The sequence below is a fragment of the Salminus brasiliensis genome, chromosome 1 (genome assembly GCF_030463535.1).
Source record: "Salminus brasiliensis chromosome 1, fSalBra1.hap2, whole genome shotgun sequence".
Taxonomy (NCBI): domain Eukaryota; kingdom Metazoa; phylum Chordata; class Actinopteri; order Characiformes; family Bryconidae; genus Salminus; species Salminus brasiliensis.
The window spans coordinates 57,425,087-57,446,464 of record NC_132878.1 but is presented as its reverse complement, the minus strand read 5'-3'; the positions used below and the strand labels follow the sequence as shown (position 1 = coordinate 57,446,464).

The 21,378-nt window shown below is 42.1% G+C and overlaps 1 protein-coding gene across 20 annotated transcripts in view; it reads left to right on the top strand.

The window, feature by feature from the left end:
• The first annotated feature begins 5,152 nt into the window (after window positions 1-5,152).
• The window catches only part of mark3b (MAP/microtubule affinity-regulating kinase 3b), a 44,543-nt gene continuing 28,317 nt past the window's right edge, over window positions 5,153-21,378 (top strand). For 5 of the 20 annotated variants that reach the window (XM_072682897.1, XM_072682889.1, XM_072682913.1 and 2 more), the window contains exons 1-3: window positions 5,153-5,909; window positions 11,348-11,539; window positions 12,050-12,103. In XM_072682897.1, the coding sequence (XP_072538998.1) occupies window positions 5,859-5,909; window positions 11,348-11,539; window positions 12,050-12,103 (297 nt within the window). In that variant the 5' untranslated portion in view covers window positions 5,153-5,858. The remainder of the gene's footprint in view (window positions 5,910-11,347; window positions 11,540-12,049; window positions 12,104-21,378) is intronic. The other 15 variants (XM_072682967.1, XM_072682981.1, XM_072682960.1 and 12 more) reach the window with 6 other exon arrangements.

Genomic DNA, 21,378 nt, shown 5'->3' with positions numbered 1-21,378 from the left:
TCACCTGAGGCGACTGGGGTGTAGTGATTTTGCCGGCCTTACACCCTCATTGCTATCTTACACCCCGCCAACAGTCTATTTTCACCCTTTATGCCTGCATCGCTTCAATAGCAACGGTGCTTGCAAATGAATCTATGCCGATGGCCGCGGTGGTCTGGAATTGAGGAGTGTTCAGGTAGATTTGTGCCGTATTGATATCCTGGCAACGGAAAACACAGGAGCGCCACTGACTGAAAACAACCTAGGTAGACATCAACAGTCATTGTAACAGTTCATTGCTATCTTGGCAGTGAATTGCATGTACACCACTGCTTGTTACGCACACATGGACATGGAGCAGTGCACAAACTCATAGCATGTGCCAGTTGGCAGCTACGCAAACTTTTACATCAACAATAAAAAGAATACAAAATAAAATAACATTATTCTATAGGCTAGGTGCTCCACCTCTTCAGCAAGCCTTCCCAGACATGCTGATTGGTTTATTGCACTTTATGGTCAAAACTCACTCATGAATAATTAAGAGACTTAGCACATGCCTGTTGCGCATTTCAAGCTGTACAAGACGTACTTTTCCCCTCGTTGCGATAGCAAAGACACACTGACACACCCTAAATCAAGCTGCACAGTGCGCGGTTGACGGCTCACCTGAAGATGGCTAAAAAAGGGCCCAAGGAGTCCCAGGATGTCTGTTGAACTAGTCAGACACAGATGTAAACATGTGCACAGCTGTCATCAAGAAAGGTTGAAGTCCCAGCGCTGTGTTCTGTGAGGACGTGGAGCGTAAAGTTGTCAGAGAAGTGAACTAAAAGAACATGGTTCTCTCTCAAGGGACTGGTGTTGTTCTTATTGACAATACTAAAGTATTCAAATAACAATATGTAGCATTTTGACCTTACAATAACAGCTTCAAAATCACTGTGATGCTCCATTGACTTGTAAATGGGAGAATAGCATCTCTATCATTGCTGCTCTGGGCTCGGCATGCTGCTAACTGCAGTATGTAACTTTGTATATTTTTAGTGGTGGCTCGAACCGCAGGTTACAGTTCCTGACTGTAGGGGGAGCAAGAAATGCTAATTCTTGCATAATGCCTAAGGCTAGTAAAAAAAGACAAAAAAAAAGATGTTGGGTAGTTAAGGTGGTGTAGTGTAAAACTCATGAGTCAGATGATAATACTTGCTTATGCAGATAAAACAAGCAGCAAGGTCAAAAGTAGTACCAATGGACACAAGTAGCAACCAGAAAGCAGAGCAGAAGCAAAGATCTAGGAATTTGGTTTAAAATTATGCATCAAACATTTACATTTACTGATTTGGCAGAAAAAAAATATCTACGGTCATCTACATATCTACGGTCAAGCCTTCCCAGGAGAGTAAAGGCTGTAGCTGTAGCAAAGGGCAGGACAAAAGCTCCCTATTAACATGTATGATTTGGGGGTATTTACACTTTAAATGAGCATTAAAAGAGCATGTGTCTAAAAACCTATGGACATACAGAGTACATTCTCACCCAGGACATATTTAAAGAAAAGAAAAAGCCATAATCTGTCCTTATTCCCAACTTTTATAAACGTTCAGTATCAAATATAGACTTATCCATCTCTATTGTACCCTCAAATTAAACTAAATGGTTCTTTCCAGTGATGGGAGATCTCCTACACGGCTCCACTATTGTAATGGATCACATAATCCTTTCTTCACTACTATGTAGAACCCATTTGCTAAATGTGCAAATGTTGCCCATCTCAAATCTCAACACCGTTCATATCAGCTGTTCAATGTGTGTTAACTCTTTCACAGGTTTGAAAGGGACAGAACAATGAAAAAACTGCAGGCCCTGAACAAAAGGTCTCTTTTCCTTCTTTCAACATGGAAGTGTTTGACCCTTAGATGTCACCCACATTTTTAAACGATGATATAGCCTCAGAGGCGGAGTAAGGAAGCAGCTGCTGATCAGACATCTGATAATATCTATCACTGTCTGCATGGTGGAAAACTGAAAAGACTGTGAGTAGGGCCAGTATTTGGATGTGATCTTTCATCAGTTCAGTCCTCATGCATCAAGTACACACAGAAAAAAGTTCTCCTTCCTCAGCCATCACAGAAATCAACAAGCATTTTTCCCTCTGGAAATGTTTGCACAGCTGACGCTGCATCACCCTGCTGTATTTGCAGCCCTCAGCTCAGACTGTGGTAGTTTACAGACCTGGTGATATTTTACATCTTTATATTATAACCAGTGTCACATTTCTATTGCTTTGCATTTCCTGTTAGGTCCTCATAAACCATAAGGTAAACAATACAGTGTATTTTATTGCTTATCTTATTGTTTACCTTATTTGCATGTACACATGATTTCCAGATGCTTTCATACAATGTAACTCCAATCAATTTTTTGTCCATTTGTAATATTTTGGGCCCACCACTGTCCCCCCATTATCCCCTATCATTGGATTCACAGATACAAAAATGATAAATGCACATAGTATATTAAAATCACTGAATAAAATAAATCATTGGCAATAGAATGGGATGTTCTGAAGCAGCCACACATGAACTTAAGGCCACCATGCCCAATGCCAAATATCTGCTAGAGGACTGGGCAGTGGAGCAGCAGAACTGCTTTCTATGTGTAGTATGTGTAGTGTTTGAACAGTTATTGGAAAGGATTCTGCATGTTTACCTTTACTATGGGGTCTATGATTTTCCATGAACGTACAGTTACGATTACCGTCGTGTAGGTCATACATTTACTCTCACTTCCCCCAGTAAACTGCAGGAGTCAAATCTAGCTGGATTTCTTTATATTCTACACGTTGTCTAATTTGGCTGATTTTCTAACGGTCCACATCTGCCAACACCGAAGAAAGCTTAAGAGCAACACCTTTAGCGAGCCACTAGAGAGCAGCATACAACCATGAAGAGGAAGCCTGCAGGATTTCAGCTTCCACCCCTGCTTGAAAAATTGTTATGCACTAAACGGTCCTATTAGATCTGACAATAAAAGAGCATGAATATTGCCTTGAGAACATATTTATTATTTTAGGTGCTCTATTATGTTATTTACATTCCATAGGCACTTCACAGATGTTTTTCAGGTAGCCCAGCATGTCCAGCATGTCCAGATCTTGTTGGAGGTGAAAACAGTAGGACAGTAACACAACAAAAAAGTACATTACATTTAGGTTAGAGCTGCACATTTAGGAAACCCAGTGCCCAAAGTGGCCAAACATATGCCTTTTAATACAAGTTTCAGCCTACAACGTGTGTCCAGATACCCCCTCTTATTTAGTGGTTCTTAATTCAGGTTCTTCTATTCAGGTGCACCTATTGCTGACAGGTGTTTTGCAGGCCCCTTGAGCATTGTCAATAGAATGGGTTTCCCTGGAGCAGCTACACATGAGCCTGAATTTACCATGCCTGATACCAAACAGCAGCTAGAGGGTTAACTCTATGGAGCTCATGGCTATGGAGCAGTGGAACGGTGGAATGATGGAGCACCATCTAATATATATATATATATATATATATATATATATATATATATATATATATATAAATTATATATATATATATATTATTCCTAAATTGTAATACAAACATATATCTTATATGCTTATTGCATATATATATATATATATATGCAATAAGCATATAAGATATATGTTTATATTACAATTTAGGAATAATAGCCAAAAAGTATGTTTCAAGTAGACAGGCTATAGGGTGTCTATACTGATAAAACTTTAGACATATTCTTGGTAAAGTATAATTCTATATTTATATCTGAGTTAAAGTGTTAAAGTAGGCCTACTGTAGGCCCACTGAAGTAGCAAAAATAAAATGACTGGGAATACAATTATTTCACATTACTGAATTGTAATTTTTTGATGAATTGTACATCAAAGTAATAAAATAACTGCAATAACTGCATCACTACACATCTCTTGCCTTGTCCATTTTGTATTTTCTCATTCTCTCTGAATAGGTCCTTTGATGGGAAACCAGCCACACAGGAAGTGCAGCTGAAGGTGCGGTTCATCCTCTCTCATGTGAGAAACATAAGATAGAACAAAACCCTCTCTCTGTGTCCCCTGTATCTCTCTTTCTCTCACTCTGTGTGGTTGTGTAGGGTAGGTCTACATCAGTCTGACATTGCTAAATTTCACAGAACAGTAGAACTGCACTGCTTACCATGCTATTACACATGGGCTGCATAATATGTATAGTTGGAAAAAATCAATCAGAAAATAAGGAAAGGAAAATGTCTGCCTGTCTTAAAACTGAACACTGTATAGACGTGTATACACTCACCATGCACTTCATTAGAAACACCTGTGCACCTCCTCATTCCAGTGCAATGGTGTGAGGAATGTTTTCTTGGCCCACTTTGGGACCGTTAATACCAATCAATCATTGCTTGAATGCCACACAACCTATGTTGTAGAGTAGTGTTGCTGACCATGTGCAAAAGTCATCTCAAACTGGTTTGATGAACATGACAATGAGTCCAGTGTTCTTCAGGGCCTTCTTCAGATCCAGTCACTAGATCTGAATCCAGCTGAACGCCTTTGGGATGTGGTAGAACAGGAGATTCAGAGCATGAAGTTGCTCCTACAAACATCTGCAGGAAATGTGTGATGCAGTCATACCAACATAGACCAGTAGGCTGTTTTTGAGAGCAAATTGAGGCCCTACTCAGTAATAAAGTGCTCAGTTAGTGTGTAGGTTTGGACAGCAAACTCTGTTAAAATACTACAAATATATATATAAATATATAAATTCACCCCTTTTTGAAATGATCCATTTATTGACAGTGGTTCAAAAGAACCGATTCATTGGGGTTTCTGGCCATACACTCATCTCAACAACCTCTCTTTTGATGAATTAATTAATCAATCAATCAATCAATCAATCAATAATTAATAATGAATTCATCAATAGGTCCGGCCTCGTGGGTGTACAGGCCACCACTGTGTAGTTTGGGGGTAAATGATGAAGCAGTGGAGATGAGGAAGCCCGGGCGCTCGTAATCACCCTAGCAACAACAAACAGCGCTCGCGCCGCCGCTGTTCCAATGAGCTGCGAGTTGCCTCTGCGCTCACTTCCGGCGCCTGCGCTGGGTTTGGCTTGGCCTGGCTCGGCTCGGGTCTCTCAGCGGACGAGCGGCCATCTTGGATTGGGTAGTCTAGTAGTGCAGTTGTCAGTGTTTGGGATGTGAGGAATATCAAGGAAAACAACTCAGGCGTTCCTCAGCATTAACTCCCCCGGGAGAGGAAGGTGTCGCCCGTCGGACTTCGAACATTTCCCGGCGCTCAAACTAAGCACGGCGGCAGCGGAACTCTGGAACCGGTTGCTGGGAGCTCCCTCTCTCCTCCTCCTCCTCCTCCTCCTCCTCTTCCCCTCCCCTTCTGCTGCTGCTGCTGCTGCTGCTGCTCTGAACGCTGGGTGCAGTTTTGAGGGCCTCTCACTTTCTCACTCGTTGGTTTTAAGTTTGAAAACTCAGTAAACAGCTTTTCTGTGCGGGTGTGGGACTCATGCGGTCGAGGCTGCGGAGGTTCGCCGGGTGTGCGCTGCTGTAATGCGGCTCCATTAATGTGGAGTCGCGGTGTCTTCCGGCGTTCAACCGTGCTGAGAAGTAGTGCTGAACTTCTCCTCGGACTGCGGTCGATGTGGCTCCGAATCGATGGTCATCACCATCATCTTCGGCTGCACGATACCTGCTTCTTCTGTCCACCCCTCGGACTAAGGTGCTGCAGTTAAACGGGACTCTGTGAGGAGAGAGTAGCAGCAGCAGCAGCAGGAGGAGGAGGAGGAGGAGGAGAAGCAGCAGTTTGGGGACCGAGACGTGTTAAAATGTCAACCAGAACACCACTGCCTACTGTCAATGAGCGGGACACCGAAAATGTGAGTATCCACTCCAGTCTTAGCTAGCGGTGTGATTTAGGCACCGTCTGAGCAGCTAGCTGCAGTCAACTTTTCTGAAAACTTCAAGATCTGCCGTGGGAACGGCGCTGCCCACTGAAGCACCACTACTAAGACCCGTGCCGATGATGAGCAGGGTCGTCCTGTCCGTCAGCAGGACACGCTTCTAATGTTAACCCTCACTCTGGTCAAGTTTGCCCGACCTCCAGCTTCCTGTTGCTCCTCTTGCTCTGCATCTATCTAATGAGCCTGTTTGGGGACCCACCAAAATGCCCCTTCATTGTCGTAAAGTCAAAGCTCAACAGTTTGTAAGTGACCGAGAGCAAGTCCTGAAGTCCACACTGAGCAGCAGGCGGTTATTGGGGTTCCCTCTTCTCACTGTATAGCGGATATGGGTAGTGTAGTGTGGTGAAGCAGGTGAGAGGAGGTGTAAGTTAAACCTACCTGGCTGCTGGCACTCTTTCTTAGTGGGCTGTTCCTGAGTGCAGAGAACTCGGAGAGCCTTTGGCAGGTTGGAGGGGGGCTCCCTCCCCCCCGCTCCCTCTACACCCTCCCTCTCTGGACAAGAGTAGGTGCCCGATATGCGAAATGTGTTTCACGCTCCTGTGAGCTCCGGCCAGTGCTGCTGGATCAATGAGCTGCCAGCACAAAAACGGAGTAGCTGTCTGTTCTCTTGCCATTCCCATTTCCAATGCTAGGATGAAGGGCTCCCACTCGGTCAAGAGACACCGCATCACCATAGTAAGTTACAGGGGCTTAACAGGAGACTTAATTGGGGAGATGAAGAAAAACGATAGTAAGGATTTGCAAACTTTTCTACTGGCAGTTTTGACATATCGTGAATCATTTCGTTGGATTTAGGATGTTCATTATCGACTTGTGATCTTGGACAGTTAGACATAGCAGCCTTTTGTGTTCTGGGGTGAGTTATTAGTCAGATCTGTCTTTGAAGGAGGACTGGACCTGAAAAGTCTGTAGAAGGTCTTATTATCCGAAGATGTGGCTGTGTGCAGGTGTTTGTTATTCTAAATCTACAACTTCATAAGAAATAATTGCATTCGGAGGGTCTTGATACTGCAGACGCGATACAGACCAATATGTATATATTTAAGCTATGTTTACTCTTTAAAAGGAGGGTGTTAGATTTGGAGTGAATCATTGTCGTCAAAATCATTCTTAACTCTGAGTTAACGTTGATGAATGATTTTTAAATGCAATATATTCTATAGACATACAATTGCTTTCTTTTTTCCAATTTCTTCCACCTTTGGTTTTTAGATAAACGCAAAGACGGGTCTTACAGGAGTGACATTAATTAAAAAAAGGGGGAGAAAAGAAAAGGTGACGGATGTTCTTACACCGGAAAGTACATGGTGACTGTCCTCTCGAAAACCTGAGAATTGCATATTTACAATATGTGGACATTTCACCGCATTGTAGCCAGGTCTCATGTACATGTTTATGTTAATTCGGACCATTTTTTAGAGGCTGTATGTCTGGCGTCTGGTTTCAGCAAGGCGGACTCCTAGGTCCGCTGCATCTTTCTTGGGGTTTTGATAGAGGTCAGCAAGAGAAGAGCTTGTGGAAGCTTGTCAGAGATGTGGAGATAAGGCTGGGGGCATTTCGACTGATCAATAGTGTATCAGACTGTGTATGAATGTGTGACCTATGTTGGTGGTCAGGACAGGGCGCAGGAATATGCTTGTTTCAGGGGATTCATATCTGGTTTAGGTAATAACAGTACGTTTTTATAGCTAAATGCATGGTCATTACGTTTAGTGTGGCGTTCGTTTTCATCTGTGTACAGCTTACCACAAAAGACAGTGGATTATAGGAATTAAAGTTTGAAGGCTGGGCTGGAGAAAATTGGTTTTAGAAATTGAAAGTTCTGGGTAAAGGCTTGATTTGACAGCATTTGACCCATACTTTTAGTCAACTGACACCTTAAAAACCATGCTAATTAATGTGAAAAGGAATTTAGTTTTACATAGAGCTTGGAGTGATCAGTCTGCTGCTAAAATTAACCTTTTCTGCCATGGTCCTGTACACTGTGTAGGTGCTCTTGTATTCTGATATTGACACAAGCCGGGCAGCCATATGGCCTACAGCTTCCAGTCACATATAAATTAACGAGCAGATAACAGAATATGATTTGTTGTGCCTTTAAAAAACAGTGCTCTAAGAATTAAGCCTACCTCAGCTTGTCGTGACCTGAATATTATGACTAATATAGCTTACAGGGATGCACACAATGACTTGTTAGGGATTCTCTTCAGGTAGGATTTAAATACACTACATGTCCAAATGTTTGTGGACCCCCTCCTTTTAACGAATGCATTCAGCTACTTAAAAGTTTTACCCATTCGTGACACAGATGTGCAAATGCGTACACACACAGCTTGTCTAGTACCTTTTGAGAAGTATTGCCAATAGATTAGGACTCTCTGGAGCAGATAAACATGAATCTATTGGCACCATGCCTAATGCCGGGTGTAGGCTAGAGGGGGTATAAAGCCCCCAGCATTGAGCTTTGGAGCAGTGGAGCTCTGTTCTCTGGAATGATTGGGTTCCATCCAATACGTTGAGTTGGGGAGTTTTCAGGATGTTGGATGATCACCACCCCACCTCATCCTCTCACTAATGTTCTTTTTGCTATATGCAATCAAAAAGCAGCAAAAGGAGGATAAGCTCTTTTTAAAACTTTTGACGTCTTAAAAAATAGCGAATGAGCAGGTGTCATAATATTTTTGTCCATATCTTTACTGTCAGTTTAGAGTTATCTCCAACTTGTCCTTTCCTGTTCACCGTATCCGTCTGTCTGTGTGTGTTTCTCCCAGCCTTCATCAGATATTACTCAGCTGTCTGTTTGAACTCTTTATGTGCTAATTTGAGCACCTCTGTTCCAGATGGATTGGCAGAATGTTTGAACCGAAGCGACGCCCAGATGAGCCTTTAGAGTGTGGGCTAATCGCGTCTCTACAAACTAAACAAATGTAGAGGCTTTAACATTTCCTATAGGCTGTGAAGTATTTTGTGCGCATTTCTCAGACCCAGATTAAGCCTCAGACTAAACTACAAAGGATTTTCCATGGTGATTCACCGTTGGCATTGTGGTTTTGTCCAAGACTAGGCTTGATCCGTGTCTGGGGAAACCAGCCCTTAAAACCAGCCCTGGCAGGCTTGCTTTTTAAAAAAGCCTTCTAGTGCTAATATCTGATGTTAAAAATGTAACCTACTGGTTATTCTTTGGGAAATCATGCCTTAGTTGTTTTGGCTGCTTTGGGAAGTAGCTAGACAGAAGCTTCTGTTGACATTGGTTGGTATTTATTCTCAGCATTTTTCATTTAATTTCTTCCTATGTTGTTTAGGGGTACGATTGGGCAAAACGTAATGATTACCTAAAGCAGTTGGTATATAAGTCAGTGATCCAGCATGCCGTGATAATGCACTCCATGTATCCAAGAGTAAAGTAAAGTAACGATATAGGACCGATGTAGTAAATATTTCATAAAAACGAGAACAGGTGTAAATTTTCTTTTTCCATCAAGCTGCAAAAAGTTACTTAACTTCAAATGAAATTTGCTTTTACATGAGCTTGCACATCCTGCAATATGACTATTGAGCATGCCTGTGATGACATTGCCCAAAATGATACATTGTGCAGCCATAATTGATATCATAAACTCAGTCCCATTGCTAACATCTAGAACTTAAGAAAAGCACAGCCAGTTTACATTGTTTTCTACATAATTACTGAAGAATGAGCCCTGTGATGTAAAAAGGCCTCCGTATTTAAGGGATTTACAGTAAAAAGTCATGACAATCTCTTTCGCCTTCAGGGAGGCTTATTTTTTGTTGTGGATAAATGTATGAGGCAAGACTTCAGAAAAATGACAAGCTCAAAATGTGAACTCCAAAGCTCTCAAATAGATTCCATAGACTCAGTGTTAAACCATTTTAGCCTTTCAGAATTAACTGATAGCAACACAAACACTTCACAGTGACTCATGCATGCCTTTGTTCATAAGAAGTACAAAACGGGGACAAAATGACTGAGTCAGCTAATTCCATTTTGGTCAGTCCCAAAATCTGTGGCTACGGGTCAGATTTGGGCTTCAATTTTGTTTCTGCGCAAACCTCTAATTGTGATCTAAAGCTCTGAGCCACAGCAGACATCTTAGAACAACGTTACTAGACCCCAGCCACTATAATGTGGTAGTAAGCATGTTGGAAATGCTGTTCATGAGGAAACTCTATACCACACTGTAGTCGTTTGGCTGCACTGACCATATTTTCACAGTTTCTCATCAGGGCTTTAAACTATATATTCTCATGATGTTGGGATCCACTTATGCCTGGCATAAATGGTGCTTTGGCTTTGAGCATTTCTTTTATTTTGAATGTTCCTTGGTACTTTTCACTACAAAGAGGAAGTAGGGGCTGAAATCCAGGAAATGGCTAGGCATTTTCTTTAGCCAGCATTATTTACGTACGTTTCCCTTCCTTAGCTGTCAAGTCTGTGAGCAATGGCCAAATCATAACACAAAAACAGACCATGCTCTGTCCAACACAGTGTAAGGCTGTAGTGCTTTTGTTTGTGGGTTTTATTGCAGTGTAGGATTAATGCCTTATGAAAGGGCATGTCATTTCTTTTGCTAATATAATTTAACTGTTCAGAAGGGTTTTTGCACAGCACTATATTCATACCCACAGTGTACAGGATTACAGAGTTTAGGTGATGCTTCCGTCTGTTCTTACATGTTCTGCTTGACTTTAGTTACTTTCTAGGCAAATGAGAATAAACTAAGCTAATCTTAGAAATTGGGTTTTTTTTGGGACGTGGCAGGGGTTATTTAACATTCGAAAATTGCCAGAGAATTTAACCTATACTTTATTAATTAGCATTATAGTAAGTTTTGAATTCCAGACATTCAGTAAAATAAAGTCAGTGCAGTTGAATAAACAGCTTCAGATCAGTGCCTCACAGTGCAACACGGTGCTGAAATGTTTATCTATTGTATTGCAGTATTAGTACGTCTCAAAATTAAATACCTATAGTAAACTAAATTCACCTTGATTTAGATAAAGGGGTTTGTTTGTGTCAATATGTCATCTCTCTCGTTTCTCTCGCTGTCTTTTATTGTTTATTGTTTGAGTTGTGGTAGTAAATCATATTGTAGTCTATTGTGATATTATTTTTCTTCATAAAAATGTCTCTGGTGATGCCATTGCCTGGGTTAGTATAGCTTGTAGACATGTACTAATCTGACTACATAGTTTTAGACAGCAGCTTTGTGCTTCGAGCCACTTTGCTTCTCTGCATTGTCTGAAAAGATTGCCTGTGTACTGTGACCTAGGTGTTTCACCTTTTGGGAGCACTATTTTCTCTTTTGATGAGCTCTAATTTGGTTTATTTACAGCACACCTCACACAGTGATGGGCGGAATGAGGCTACCACGCGGCCCAGCCGCTCCGGAGCACGCTGCAGGAACTCCATAGCCTCCTGTGCCGACGAGCAGCCACATATCGGCAACTACCGGCTGCTCAAAACCATCGGCAAGGGCAACTTCGCCAAGGTCAAACTGGCGCGACACATTCTCACAGGGCGAGAGGTGGGTTATTTAGGTTGCTCAGCCTTGAGGATTTTATATTGCTTTGGGCTGATGGTTTTTTTTTTTTGTTTGTTTGATTTTTTTTGTGTTTTTTAACCTGTATATGATTTGACTCTATGCAGCGTCTCTCAGACTAGTGGTTATAAAAGATGGTCCTGGAGAGCCCATGCTCTCCAGCAGTGTGTTTCTCCTACTTGGGCACAGCTTGGTTAATGAATTAAATCAAAAGCCCTAAATGAAGGAAAGGACAAAAACATGAATAGTGTGGGATTCACAGGAAGGGGATTAGGAACCTCTCTCTATCTGTCTCTGTCTCTCGTTCTTTGCCTTTCTTTTTCTGTGGTTCTCTTGACTTTTAGATAGAGAATACCCTAAAAAGTTAAGTGAAGCTTTGAGATGAAGGCTACACTACTTCTATATCCATACTTCTCTAGTGAGTCTTTGGCTTTTTGCCTGTTCTCAGTAAGCCGCTATATCAGTAACACAATTTGTCATCATTATTTCCTGCAGGTGGCCATAAAAATCATCGATAAGACGCAGCTTAATCCTACCAGCCTTCAAAAGGTAAATATTTTTTATTTACTACCGAGCAGTCTTTTTTCACATCCATCTTCTCGCCTTGTTCTTCTGTTTTTAGAAAAATATATTTACCTTTTTTATATTATTGATGTGAAATTGAATATAATGAAAGGACGTTCACTTCAGTTTGCAATTCAGTTGCAGTTCTGGGACTTTACAGACTGAACCCCTTTAGCTCTAGCTAGCAAAAACCCAAAGCACTTCAGTGCAGAGCAGTGAATGTTGGGTAAGTGGAGGCTGACGGAGGAAGCCTCTGTGGACTTGGATATCAGAGGCAGCTAATAATAGCAAGACTGGAGAAATCAGAATGAGAGGCAGGAGTAATAACGCTGCATATGCCCGAGCAGAAAGCAGAGCAGTTAGATGGGACAGTGAAGCGGGGAGGAGGGGCCGGAGACGAGCTTCTCTCGCTCAGTGAGCTTCAGGAAGACCAGCTTCTTTTAGTCCCAGCTCTTCTCCATTCAAATATACATGTGCTGAAACCGTGTGACCAGCTACCCCCTCCCTTTACTTCACCCCCCCAATTGGCCTCTATAGATCCCATCGAGGCCCATGAAGAGGTAACAACGTTCCCTTCCACTAACCTAACCCCTCTTCCTGTAATTAGCTGGGACTTGTTTTTCCAGACCATTGATTTTAGTTTGTTTTCCATTTGTGGACCCATTGACAGCCCTTCGGCCCGTGGCTCAGCATGTGGCCCTGGGTGGCCCTAGGTGGAGTGCAAGTGGGTTCTGTGCAGATTTGCATTGGACTCCACTATGGCTTGTTTCACACCTACTTCCACTGTGTGACATGTGTGCAGAGTGACAGCTACAGCATGCATTTGTTGACCATTCACTCAGCAGGCATATTGGAAAATCGTAATGCTTCATGGCTTCTGTACTAGGTCGTTGTAGTTGATTACGTCAACATCAATATTTTAACTTTAGCTTTTTATATCTTAAACACTTGCGTTTGCAGAAAGTATTATTCTTTATTAATTGGTGGGGAAGCTTTGTAAATCCACTAAATGCACTCCTTGTTGAGCAGCATAATAATATGAGACGTTTACCAATACCTTTAGTGACGGTTTTCTCAAAATAAAATAATTTAAAATGCTCAGCTTAATTTTTTTGGAAGAAAATTAATCAATTAGATTTATTGACAAAAGAATCAATAGATTCATCAATAGAAAAAGAGACACGTGTGAGCATAAAATGCTAATGAAACACAAAGCATGTGACATTTGTTTACCCTTGATGCCTGTTCTCTAGATACAGCACTGCTCCATTGCCATTTCTGGGACGCTTTGCTGCGCTGCTAGTGCAGGCTGGGTAAACACTCTAACCTGCTAACGTGGGCTCTTTTACAGGCCTGTGGAGGGACCATGGTTTAAGCAAAGCCAGTCACTGTGGCCCCTGCTGACTGGATCTCTTCCAAATCCTCTGTGTTCTGTGTACAGGCCTGGGAGCGTACAACACTTGCCTTAATGTTCCCATATGTGCAATCTACTGTAATTGTCCAGCCCTAAGACAGGCTATCACTGGTAGTTCTCACACACTCTTCAGAAGGCAGCCGTTGACCTATTTCGCCTCAAGTTGGATGGCTTTCACTAAGGAATCATGTGGACCATTGTTCGTCTGATTTTGAAAGTGGTCATAGAAATTTCACATAAACTTATATTTATGTACAAAATGCCAAACACCTAGCACATACAAACTGTTGAATGCCAGATCAGTATTGTTGTGGTGGTCTTTGGCAGCACTGGGAGTGAATGGGGCTCTTAAGCAGACTAATGCTGTTGGTTGCATAATTAGGATGCTGTCAACCTTTCTTGTAATGAAGCTGTCTGTGGGTGTGAATGGGACATGATGGGCATTCACCATTTTATTCACTAATAACAAAATCTCTGCTGCCTTTCCCATCTGCAGATAGCCCTGGAGAGTTCTTTGTGTTTTGAATTAAATAGTGCTAAGCTTAGCCCACCCATTTGACCCATGTTACATATGCTTAGCCTGTGGTCATGCCCAATTAATCTGTTGGGAGGACAGCATGGTTTCAGCCAGGCAGTTTTAACTAAAACAAACCAGTCAGATATTGTTTCTTGTTTCATGGGAGTGTGTGTGTCTGTGTATCTCACACATACAGTAGATGGTTAATATTGTAGTGTTTAGTTATAACCGGGACATGGATCTGAATTACACTCATGTCCATTTGCATGTATTTTCTCAATTTTGTATTTTCTTGCCTCGAATTCTAGACCTTGAGCTTGGTCGGAAATTCAGTACTTTCCCTTAGGCCTTAGGACTCTGAGACAGGGAATACCTGTCCTGCTTAGAACATCTCTACATTTCCATGTAGCTGTGCAGTGTAGTCTCTGTCTGACGCCATTTCAATTTGCGTTGGTGTGACCTGCTCTTATGCAATTGGTGGGTGTGGGAGGAGAGCCCTTGGTTCTAGTTCTGTCTCCTCTTTTAGAATCAGCTGCTTTTTTTTATCAGATCAGGGTCAGCCATCGACTGCCTGTGCTTGAGTGGAGATGGAGAGTCTGGAAATACTCTCTTTGCTCAGTAGCTCAAAGGGGTGACACAAGCTGCAGAGCGTCATCATTGCGTGTAGACAGGCAGTAATGTGTGGGTGTGTGTGGGTGTATATCATTCAGCTCTGGCATCCCACATGAATTGGTAACCAATGGTATCTTGAAAACATACAAAGCTATTGGATCTGTTCAGAAGGAGTGTATGAGAAACATCTGAGATGCATGAGGATATGCTGGGAATGGGTTGTCACTTAAGAGACACAATTTCTGAATTTCCGAGAGTTGTTGGTGCTAAATTTGCATCACATCATCAAAAGTATAAAGAAGGGAGCCCTCCTTCTTTATTATTCCAACCACTTTGCACCAGCTCCACTGGCATCAAAACAGCCCCAAAACATAATGTTACCACAGTATCCCCCAGCCTCCCCACAAGTTGATATGCAGTTGATATGGGGACATTTCTGTCTCGGAGTGACCTCTCTTATAGGTGACCTGCTCTTCCAGACCTTTCAGTGCTACAAGGATGCAGATGGAGCCCTCGTTGCAGCCTGGCGGCCTTTCGCTATGTGGGCCAGTCCTGCTTCTGGCAGTGACCTCATTTGAGCTTGCATCACCCAGAGACTGTTGCATCTGTGCTGCTCTATTTGTTTACTCGTTTGTGTCATTACTGTGTCTGGATTTGACCTGACATCTCGTAATGTGTGAGAGAGAGCTGTCTAGGCTTTTATCCTTATGCAATTTTTGTCACCAGGGAGGAGTAATGATTTGTTTGGGACATGGCTGTCAAGTGTGGTGATGATGTTTTTTTGTTGTTGTTTTTTTCTTGTCTTATCTTTGCAGTTTAGCTGAGGGGGGGTTATGCACTTTTGGTGAAAGATAATGTGTAATTTCACATAGCTGTTTATTTTCAATGCATTTACATACTCCAAAGTGGGCTGAACCCTCAGCTTTGGACTCACGCAGCACATATCACTGGAACCTTCCCTTTCCTGTTTTTCTTGTACCAGTGGTCGGTCTCTCTCTCTCTCTCTCTCTCTCTCTCTCTCTCTCTCTCTCTCTCTCTCTCTCTCTCTCTCTCTCTCTCTCTCTCTCTCTCTCTCTCTCTCTCTCTCTCTCTCTCTCTCTCTCTCTCTCTCTGATTGTGCATGGGCATCTTACAACAGGGACCTCAGCAGCAAAGGACTGAATGTTTTGTCCTAAGCTGGCACAGCTGTTATTCTACCATGGCAGGAGTCTGATGTTCCCTTTAACCTCTGGCTTGTTGTATAGGATCAGCTTCATAATAATGTCACACTTGCATGTTGAAGTCACAGAGGGACAAGCTGAAGCACACACTGTTTCTGCTATGCTTTCTCTCATACAGACACTTGCGCACACACATATGCACAACAGACTTGCACCCGTCCTCGCAGGGGTTAGTCTGCTTCCTTCCTCATGAGGTATGTTTTTAAACAATGTGCTACCCACAACATAGAGAGTTTATCAGCTCTAACCTGGAATGGCCCAGTGAAGGGCTGTTGAGGATACAGAAGAGGACAAACATGTCAGGATTAGGAGAGAGTCATCTTAAATCACCTCGCAACACTTGTGACAAAGAACCCCAAGGCATCTGAGGACAGTGCCACCCAGATGCACTGAAAAGGCTTTAAACCCCCCCCCCCACCACCACCACCACAACCCTTTTCTCATCTGTTTATTTATTTATGTATTTACTTTACATAGACTCCCCCCTGATTATTGTATCCTCTATGTAGGGAGAGATAAACGCCACATCCTTTATGTTGTTGATGCAGTGTTTCTGCTGATAAATGTTTCAAAATTCATTAGATAAGCTATTAATAGAGTCTGAAATGTGTGTGTGTGTGTGTGTGTGTGTATATATGGATTGCCGGTGATCTAATCTTCATCAAAATCATAAGAATAAGCACAATTGCAGAAATATATTAATAAATAAGGACGCTCCTGTTTAACAAGCAAGACATTTTTAACTCCGCAGAAAGATTGTTAAAGCTCAAGAATAAACATTTGGGCCCCTTCTATGACTAGACAGTTTATAAATGAAAGTTCAGCAGTGTTGCTGCTCCTCTGCGTTCTACAAATATCAGAAGGACAAGGACGCACTGTAGAATCTTCAAAACAAGTGATGAAAACCCTGGTGTGACGGCTTGAGATCTGCATGCGTCGCTTGTACTTGATAATGTATGTATGTCTATATTAGAAAAACACTAAACAAGTGGTTTTCATGAGCGGCAACCACAGAGGAAACCACTGCTCTAAAAAGAAAAATCATTGCCACCTAAAGACCACCTGGATATTACACAGCACAACTGATGCACTGTTTTGTGAATAGATTAGACAAAGCGCAGTGTTGTCAGGAAAAAACACTGCACAGCAACACCAAAATCCCAACTGTGAAGCAGGGTGGAGGAAGTGTAATGTTTAGTGTCTGCCGCAGAGTATAAACGGCTAAAATATATGTCGTTAGCTATTTTCTATTTAGCTGTTAAAGAGGGGTTCCACTAGTTGCTTGTTATGTAGACCTTAAACGTTTAAACCATGTGTTCTGTAAAAATATGACACTGTAAAATATTGTCTGTGTTTGTTAAATAAGCCTATGACCAAATATCAGCTTTGGGGACGTTCATGCAGAATGTGATCTGCTCCAGTCACACATATACACACACACACACACACACACACACACACACACTACTACCTATTACTACTACGAACATAATTATTAAAAAGTATTAAAAGTAGCTGTGTAATGTATAAATAGTAAGTTTGTGACTGGTTGGGGTTGCATTGCTGAGATGCAGTTTTACAAGCCTATGTACAACCCTGTTATTTTGCCTCAAAACGAAACATGATTTTCTCTTAATGGAGGGTTCATGGGGAGGGGGGGGGTGCTCTGCTCTGGCTAGCTTATCTCAAATTGTAGCATAGCACAGCTTTGTTTTTAGTGACAAGAACATTGTAATTATTTTTTTGTAGTTATTTGTGTAATTATTAATAATCGGATACTGTTGCTGTCCTCTCGGCAAGAGGAAAGGGTGAAGAGATTGTAGCCATGTTAGCTTTTAGGCCAGCGTGGTATCTGCTTGCTTCCCTGACTTTTATTAGCCCGGAGCTAATGTGCATGCTCGCCTTGGAAAACTGTCAAGAAGTACACTATACAGACAAAAGTATTGGGACACTTGCTCGTTCATTGGTTCTTCCAAAATCAAGGGTAGTTTTAGTTTATCTTGCTTTCATGTTAGTAACTATCTACACTGTCCAGGGAAGGCTTCCCACTAGACTTTCTAGGAGCATCGCTGTGAGGATTTGATTGCTTTCAGCAGCACAAGCATAAGTGAGGTCAGGACGTTGGATGATGACCACCCTACCTCATGCCCATCACAACTTCTCACCTCATCCCAGAGGTATTGGCAATACTTCACCACAGACTAGACAAGCTGTGTATGTGCATTTGCACATCTGTGTCAGGAATGGGTGCAACTTATCAAAGCATTTGTTAATGAATGCATTCATTACAAGGGGTGTCTACAAACATTTGGACATATAAGGTATCAGAAACACCCTAGTCTCCTGAGGTGGCTGTTGTGTTTCACCCTATCACAGCTTTGAATAGACCTATGAATGGCTGTTGCTAGTGGGCTGAGTGTATGTAGACTTTGAGGGTGTAAATATAATGTGTGTAGACCCATAAAAATTTTAGGGGTTTAAAATCGACATGTTCCATCTTGCTTGTGTTTGGGCTTCACAGCATGCCATTTCCATGTAGCGAACTCTTTCTTTTATTCAGCTATGCCAAGACAAATACATAGGACATTGTTGTTGTTCAGACAAACCTTAAATAGCGTACTTATAGAGGCACTAAGGAACCTCTTTCGACCCTCACTTCACCCTTTTTAGCGACTATCACCAAAGCCCTCTGGAAAGTTTCCCACAGTCTAAATTGAATCTAATGTACATAATGCGGGAAGCTAGTGACTAAATCTCTCATCCACTTCCAGCAATCAGCTGATGGTTTACTTGAGCACCACATGAAATGAAGTCAGATGAAGTTATTCTCATCCACAAGGCCCAAAGCTAAATATAGTAACTACATTGATCTATATATAGTTGCAACTTCTCAACCAATCTCTATTTTGAGCCTTTTACGGATGCTGTCTTGTGATCTCGTTTCACTGTCAGTTTCCACGCTAGCTGGTGTAATGAAGCCTCTGCAGTGGTTCAGTTTTGTGGTCTTTGAGAGTTTGTCGTGAAGTATAAACACTGATGGTGGTAGTGGATCATAGCTGTGGGGACTGATAAAGTAACAAGTGAACACAGTGATCTGTTTCATTTGCTGCAGCTCCGTCAAACTTCCTGTCTTTTCAGAAGCCCTGAAAACATTCTACAGGGTCACGTCGAGCCGAACGTCATGGCAACGTGGCAGGCATTCAGCCCTGGCCTGCCTAAGAAAGAGTGGCGTGATTAGAACCCCCATCATGAGCAGTGCTTTCCTGCATGCAGCACGAAGTTTGGAGTAGCGCGAAGGGCAGATGCTAATACACCTATCATGGCCATGTAGATGTGTTGAAGAAACAGGGAAACGAGCAGGAGAGGAAGTCAGAGAGCAAAACACATTAACAGGCTGGTGGGGAAAGTGGGCCGCTGGCCAATTAGGCCAGCTGAGAGATTGCTCTGTGCTCTGTACTGCTGTTTGTGTTTCAGTCTGTAGGAGTATAGTCTTTACAGCACTCTTCTAGCTTTGAGACTGCAGTCAATGTAATCAGTTAGCTTGATAATTGGCAATATTGTTATGGTTTGTTTTATTGTTTTACTAATGCTTATATATATATGTGTGTGTGTGTGTGTGTGTGTGTGTATATATAAACCCTTCCCTTCTCTTATAACGAAAGTTAAATATCTCCGTACTGGATGGAGCACCACCCTTCCATGGAACTCAGTTCCGCTGCTCCACAGCACAATGCTGGGGGCTTTATACCCCTCTATCCCACACCTGACATTAGGCAAGGTAAGTTCATGCTTATCTGCTCCAGAGTGTCAGTAATGGATGCATCTTAAAGTAGCTGAATGCGTTCATCAGAACCTTTTGGACATATAGTGTATGTCATCTGTGCAGAATATAGTGGTCATAATAAACTGAGTAATATTGAAAGCTAGACAGTTGGTCATTATGATATTTATATTACCATCAGGGAAAATGCAAACTATAGACTAAGGCTCAGTAATGTTCCTGGAATTTGCTTCTCATTATTTATCATAATAATTCTGGAATTATTCAATAATCACTCATCTAGATTTTCTTTTTCCCATGCTTACTCTGCTTCAGTATGTATGAGCTGGAGCTGGAACAAAAGGTGTGGTCACAGAGATTTATTCAAGCCAAGACCATCTCAGAAATTCTTAACACTTCAATCTTGTTAAATTTAAATAAAATGAGATTGATCATGTTTTTATGTCTTTCACAATTTGGCAGTATACCTGATCTGTTCATGGGAGAATTCGCCTCTGGAAAACACTGTCTGAACACGTCCTTAAGTATTGCATTGCCAAATCTGTGGATCTCCGTCTCTTTGCAAGTAATCAGGTGACTTTGTTTCTCACCGTATTGCCTTGAAGCCCAGAAGATCTTTCGCTTACCTTGAGAATGGGAAACTGATAAGTTTGGATGAAAAAAGAGACTCTTGAGAAAAGTGGTTAAGCTTGTCACTTTACCATGTATGGAGGCTAGAAGGCCTGCACCTGGCCTACAGTAGCACTGTAGTCTCTGCCTTTCTTCTCTTGATCATCTACTGACGGCTGAAGAGCCACAGAACACCTTTAGACCTGGGCTGGGCACAACTTCAGAGGACATTATTAAGCCCCAGCAGATGGGCAGGGCTCCACAATTGGTTATTAGAAAAGCAGTCAGACATAGTCAATGCTTGCCTTTAATTAGCTTAATCACACTGCACTTTCCAGATTTTATAGATGCGTCGAAATGTGTTACTAGAAGGCCTGCAAGCAGAGACAGCTTCCTTCATACCAGCTTACTGTCTAGAGTTGAAGGAGTGTGTGCGCATGTTTGTGTTTGCTGCTGTTTTGTGTGTGTGTGTGTGTGTGTGTGTGTGTGTGTGTGTGTGTGTGTGTGTGTGTGTGTGTGTGTGTGTGTCCTCAGTGAGAGACTGTCTTTTTGACTTTACTTGGAGGGGAACAGTAGCTGATAGTGCTGGAGCGGAGGAATGTGGGCTTCAATGGAGCAGTGATAACCTGCAGATTGTCTCATATCCCAGCATGCAGGCTGACCTGTTCACAGTTTTGTCTGTGCATGATGATCAGAAGACATGTTGGCAGGATACTTGTGCTTTGTTGTGTGTTTTAGTTATTTTAGGAATGTCTTGAGCCTCACATAGGATTTTTTTGGGGGGGGCAAGAAACCGCTGCATGTGTTAGTCAGTGCTGACCATTTGCAAAATTCCTAACATCCTTTTTTAACACTTAATAAAAGCTGTCACAGTTCAGACCTCACAATTTGGTATAAGTTCAGTACAATGTGAAAAAAATAGCAAAACAAAAAAGAATTACTATAATAACACTCCTCGATCCACTGCAGTTCCCACGGTACTATGCAAATCCAACAGCTGACAGCATAAGGTTTTTTTTTTTTTAATGAAATTACCACATTTACCATAATAATGCGTACTGTGTTGTCTTCGTGCACCCCACTGTGACCCCCATACTGTGACAGAGG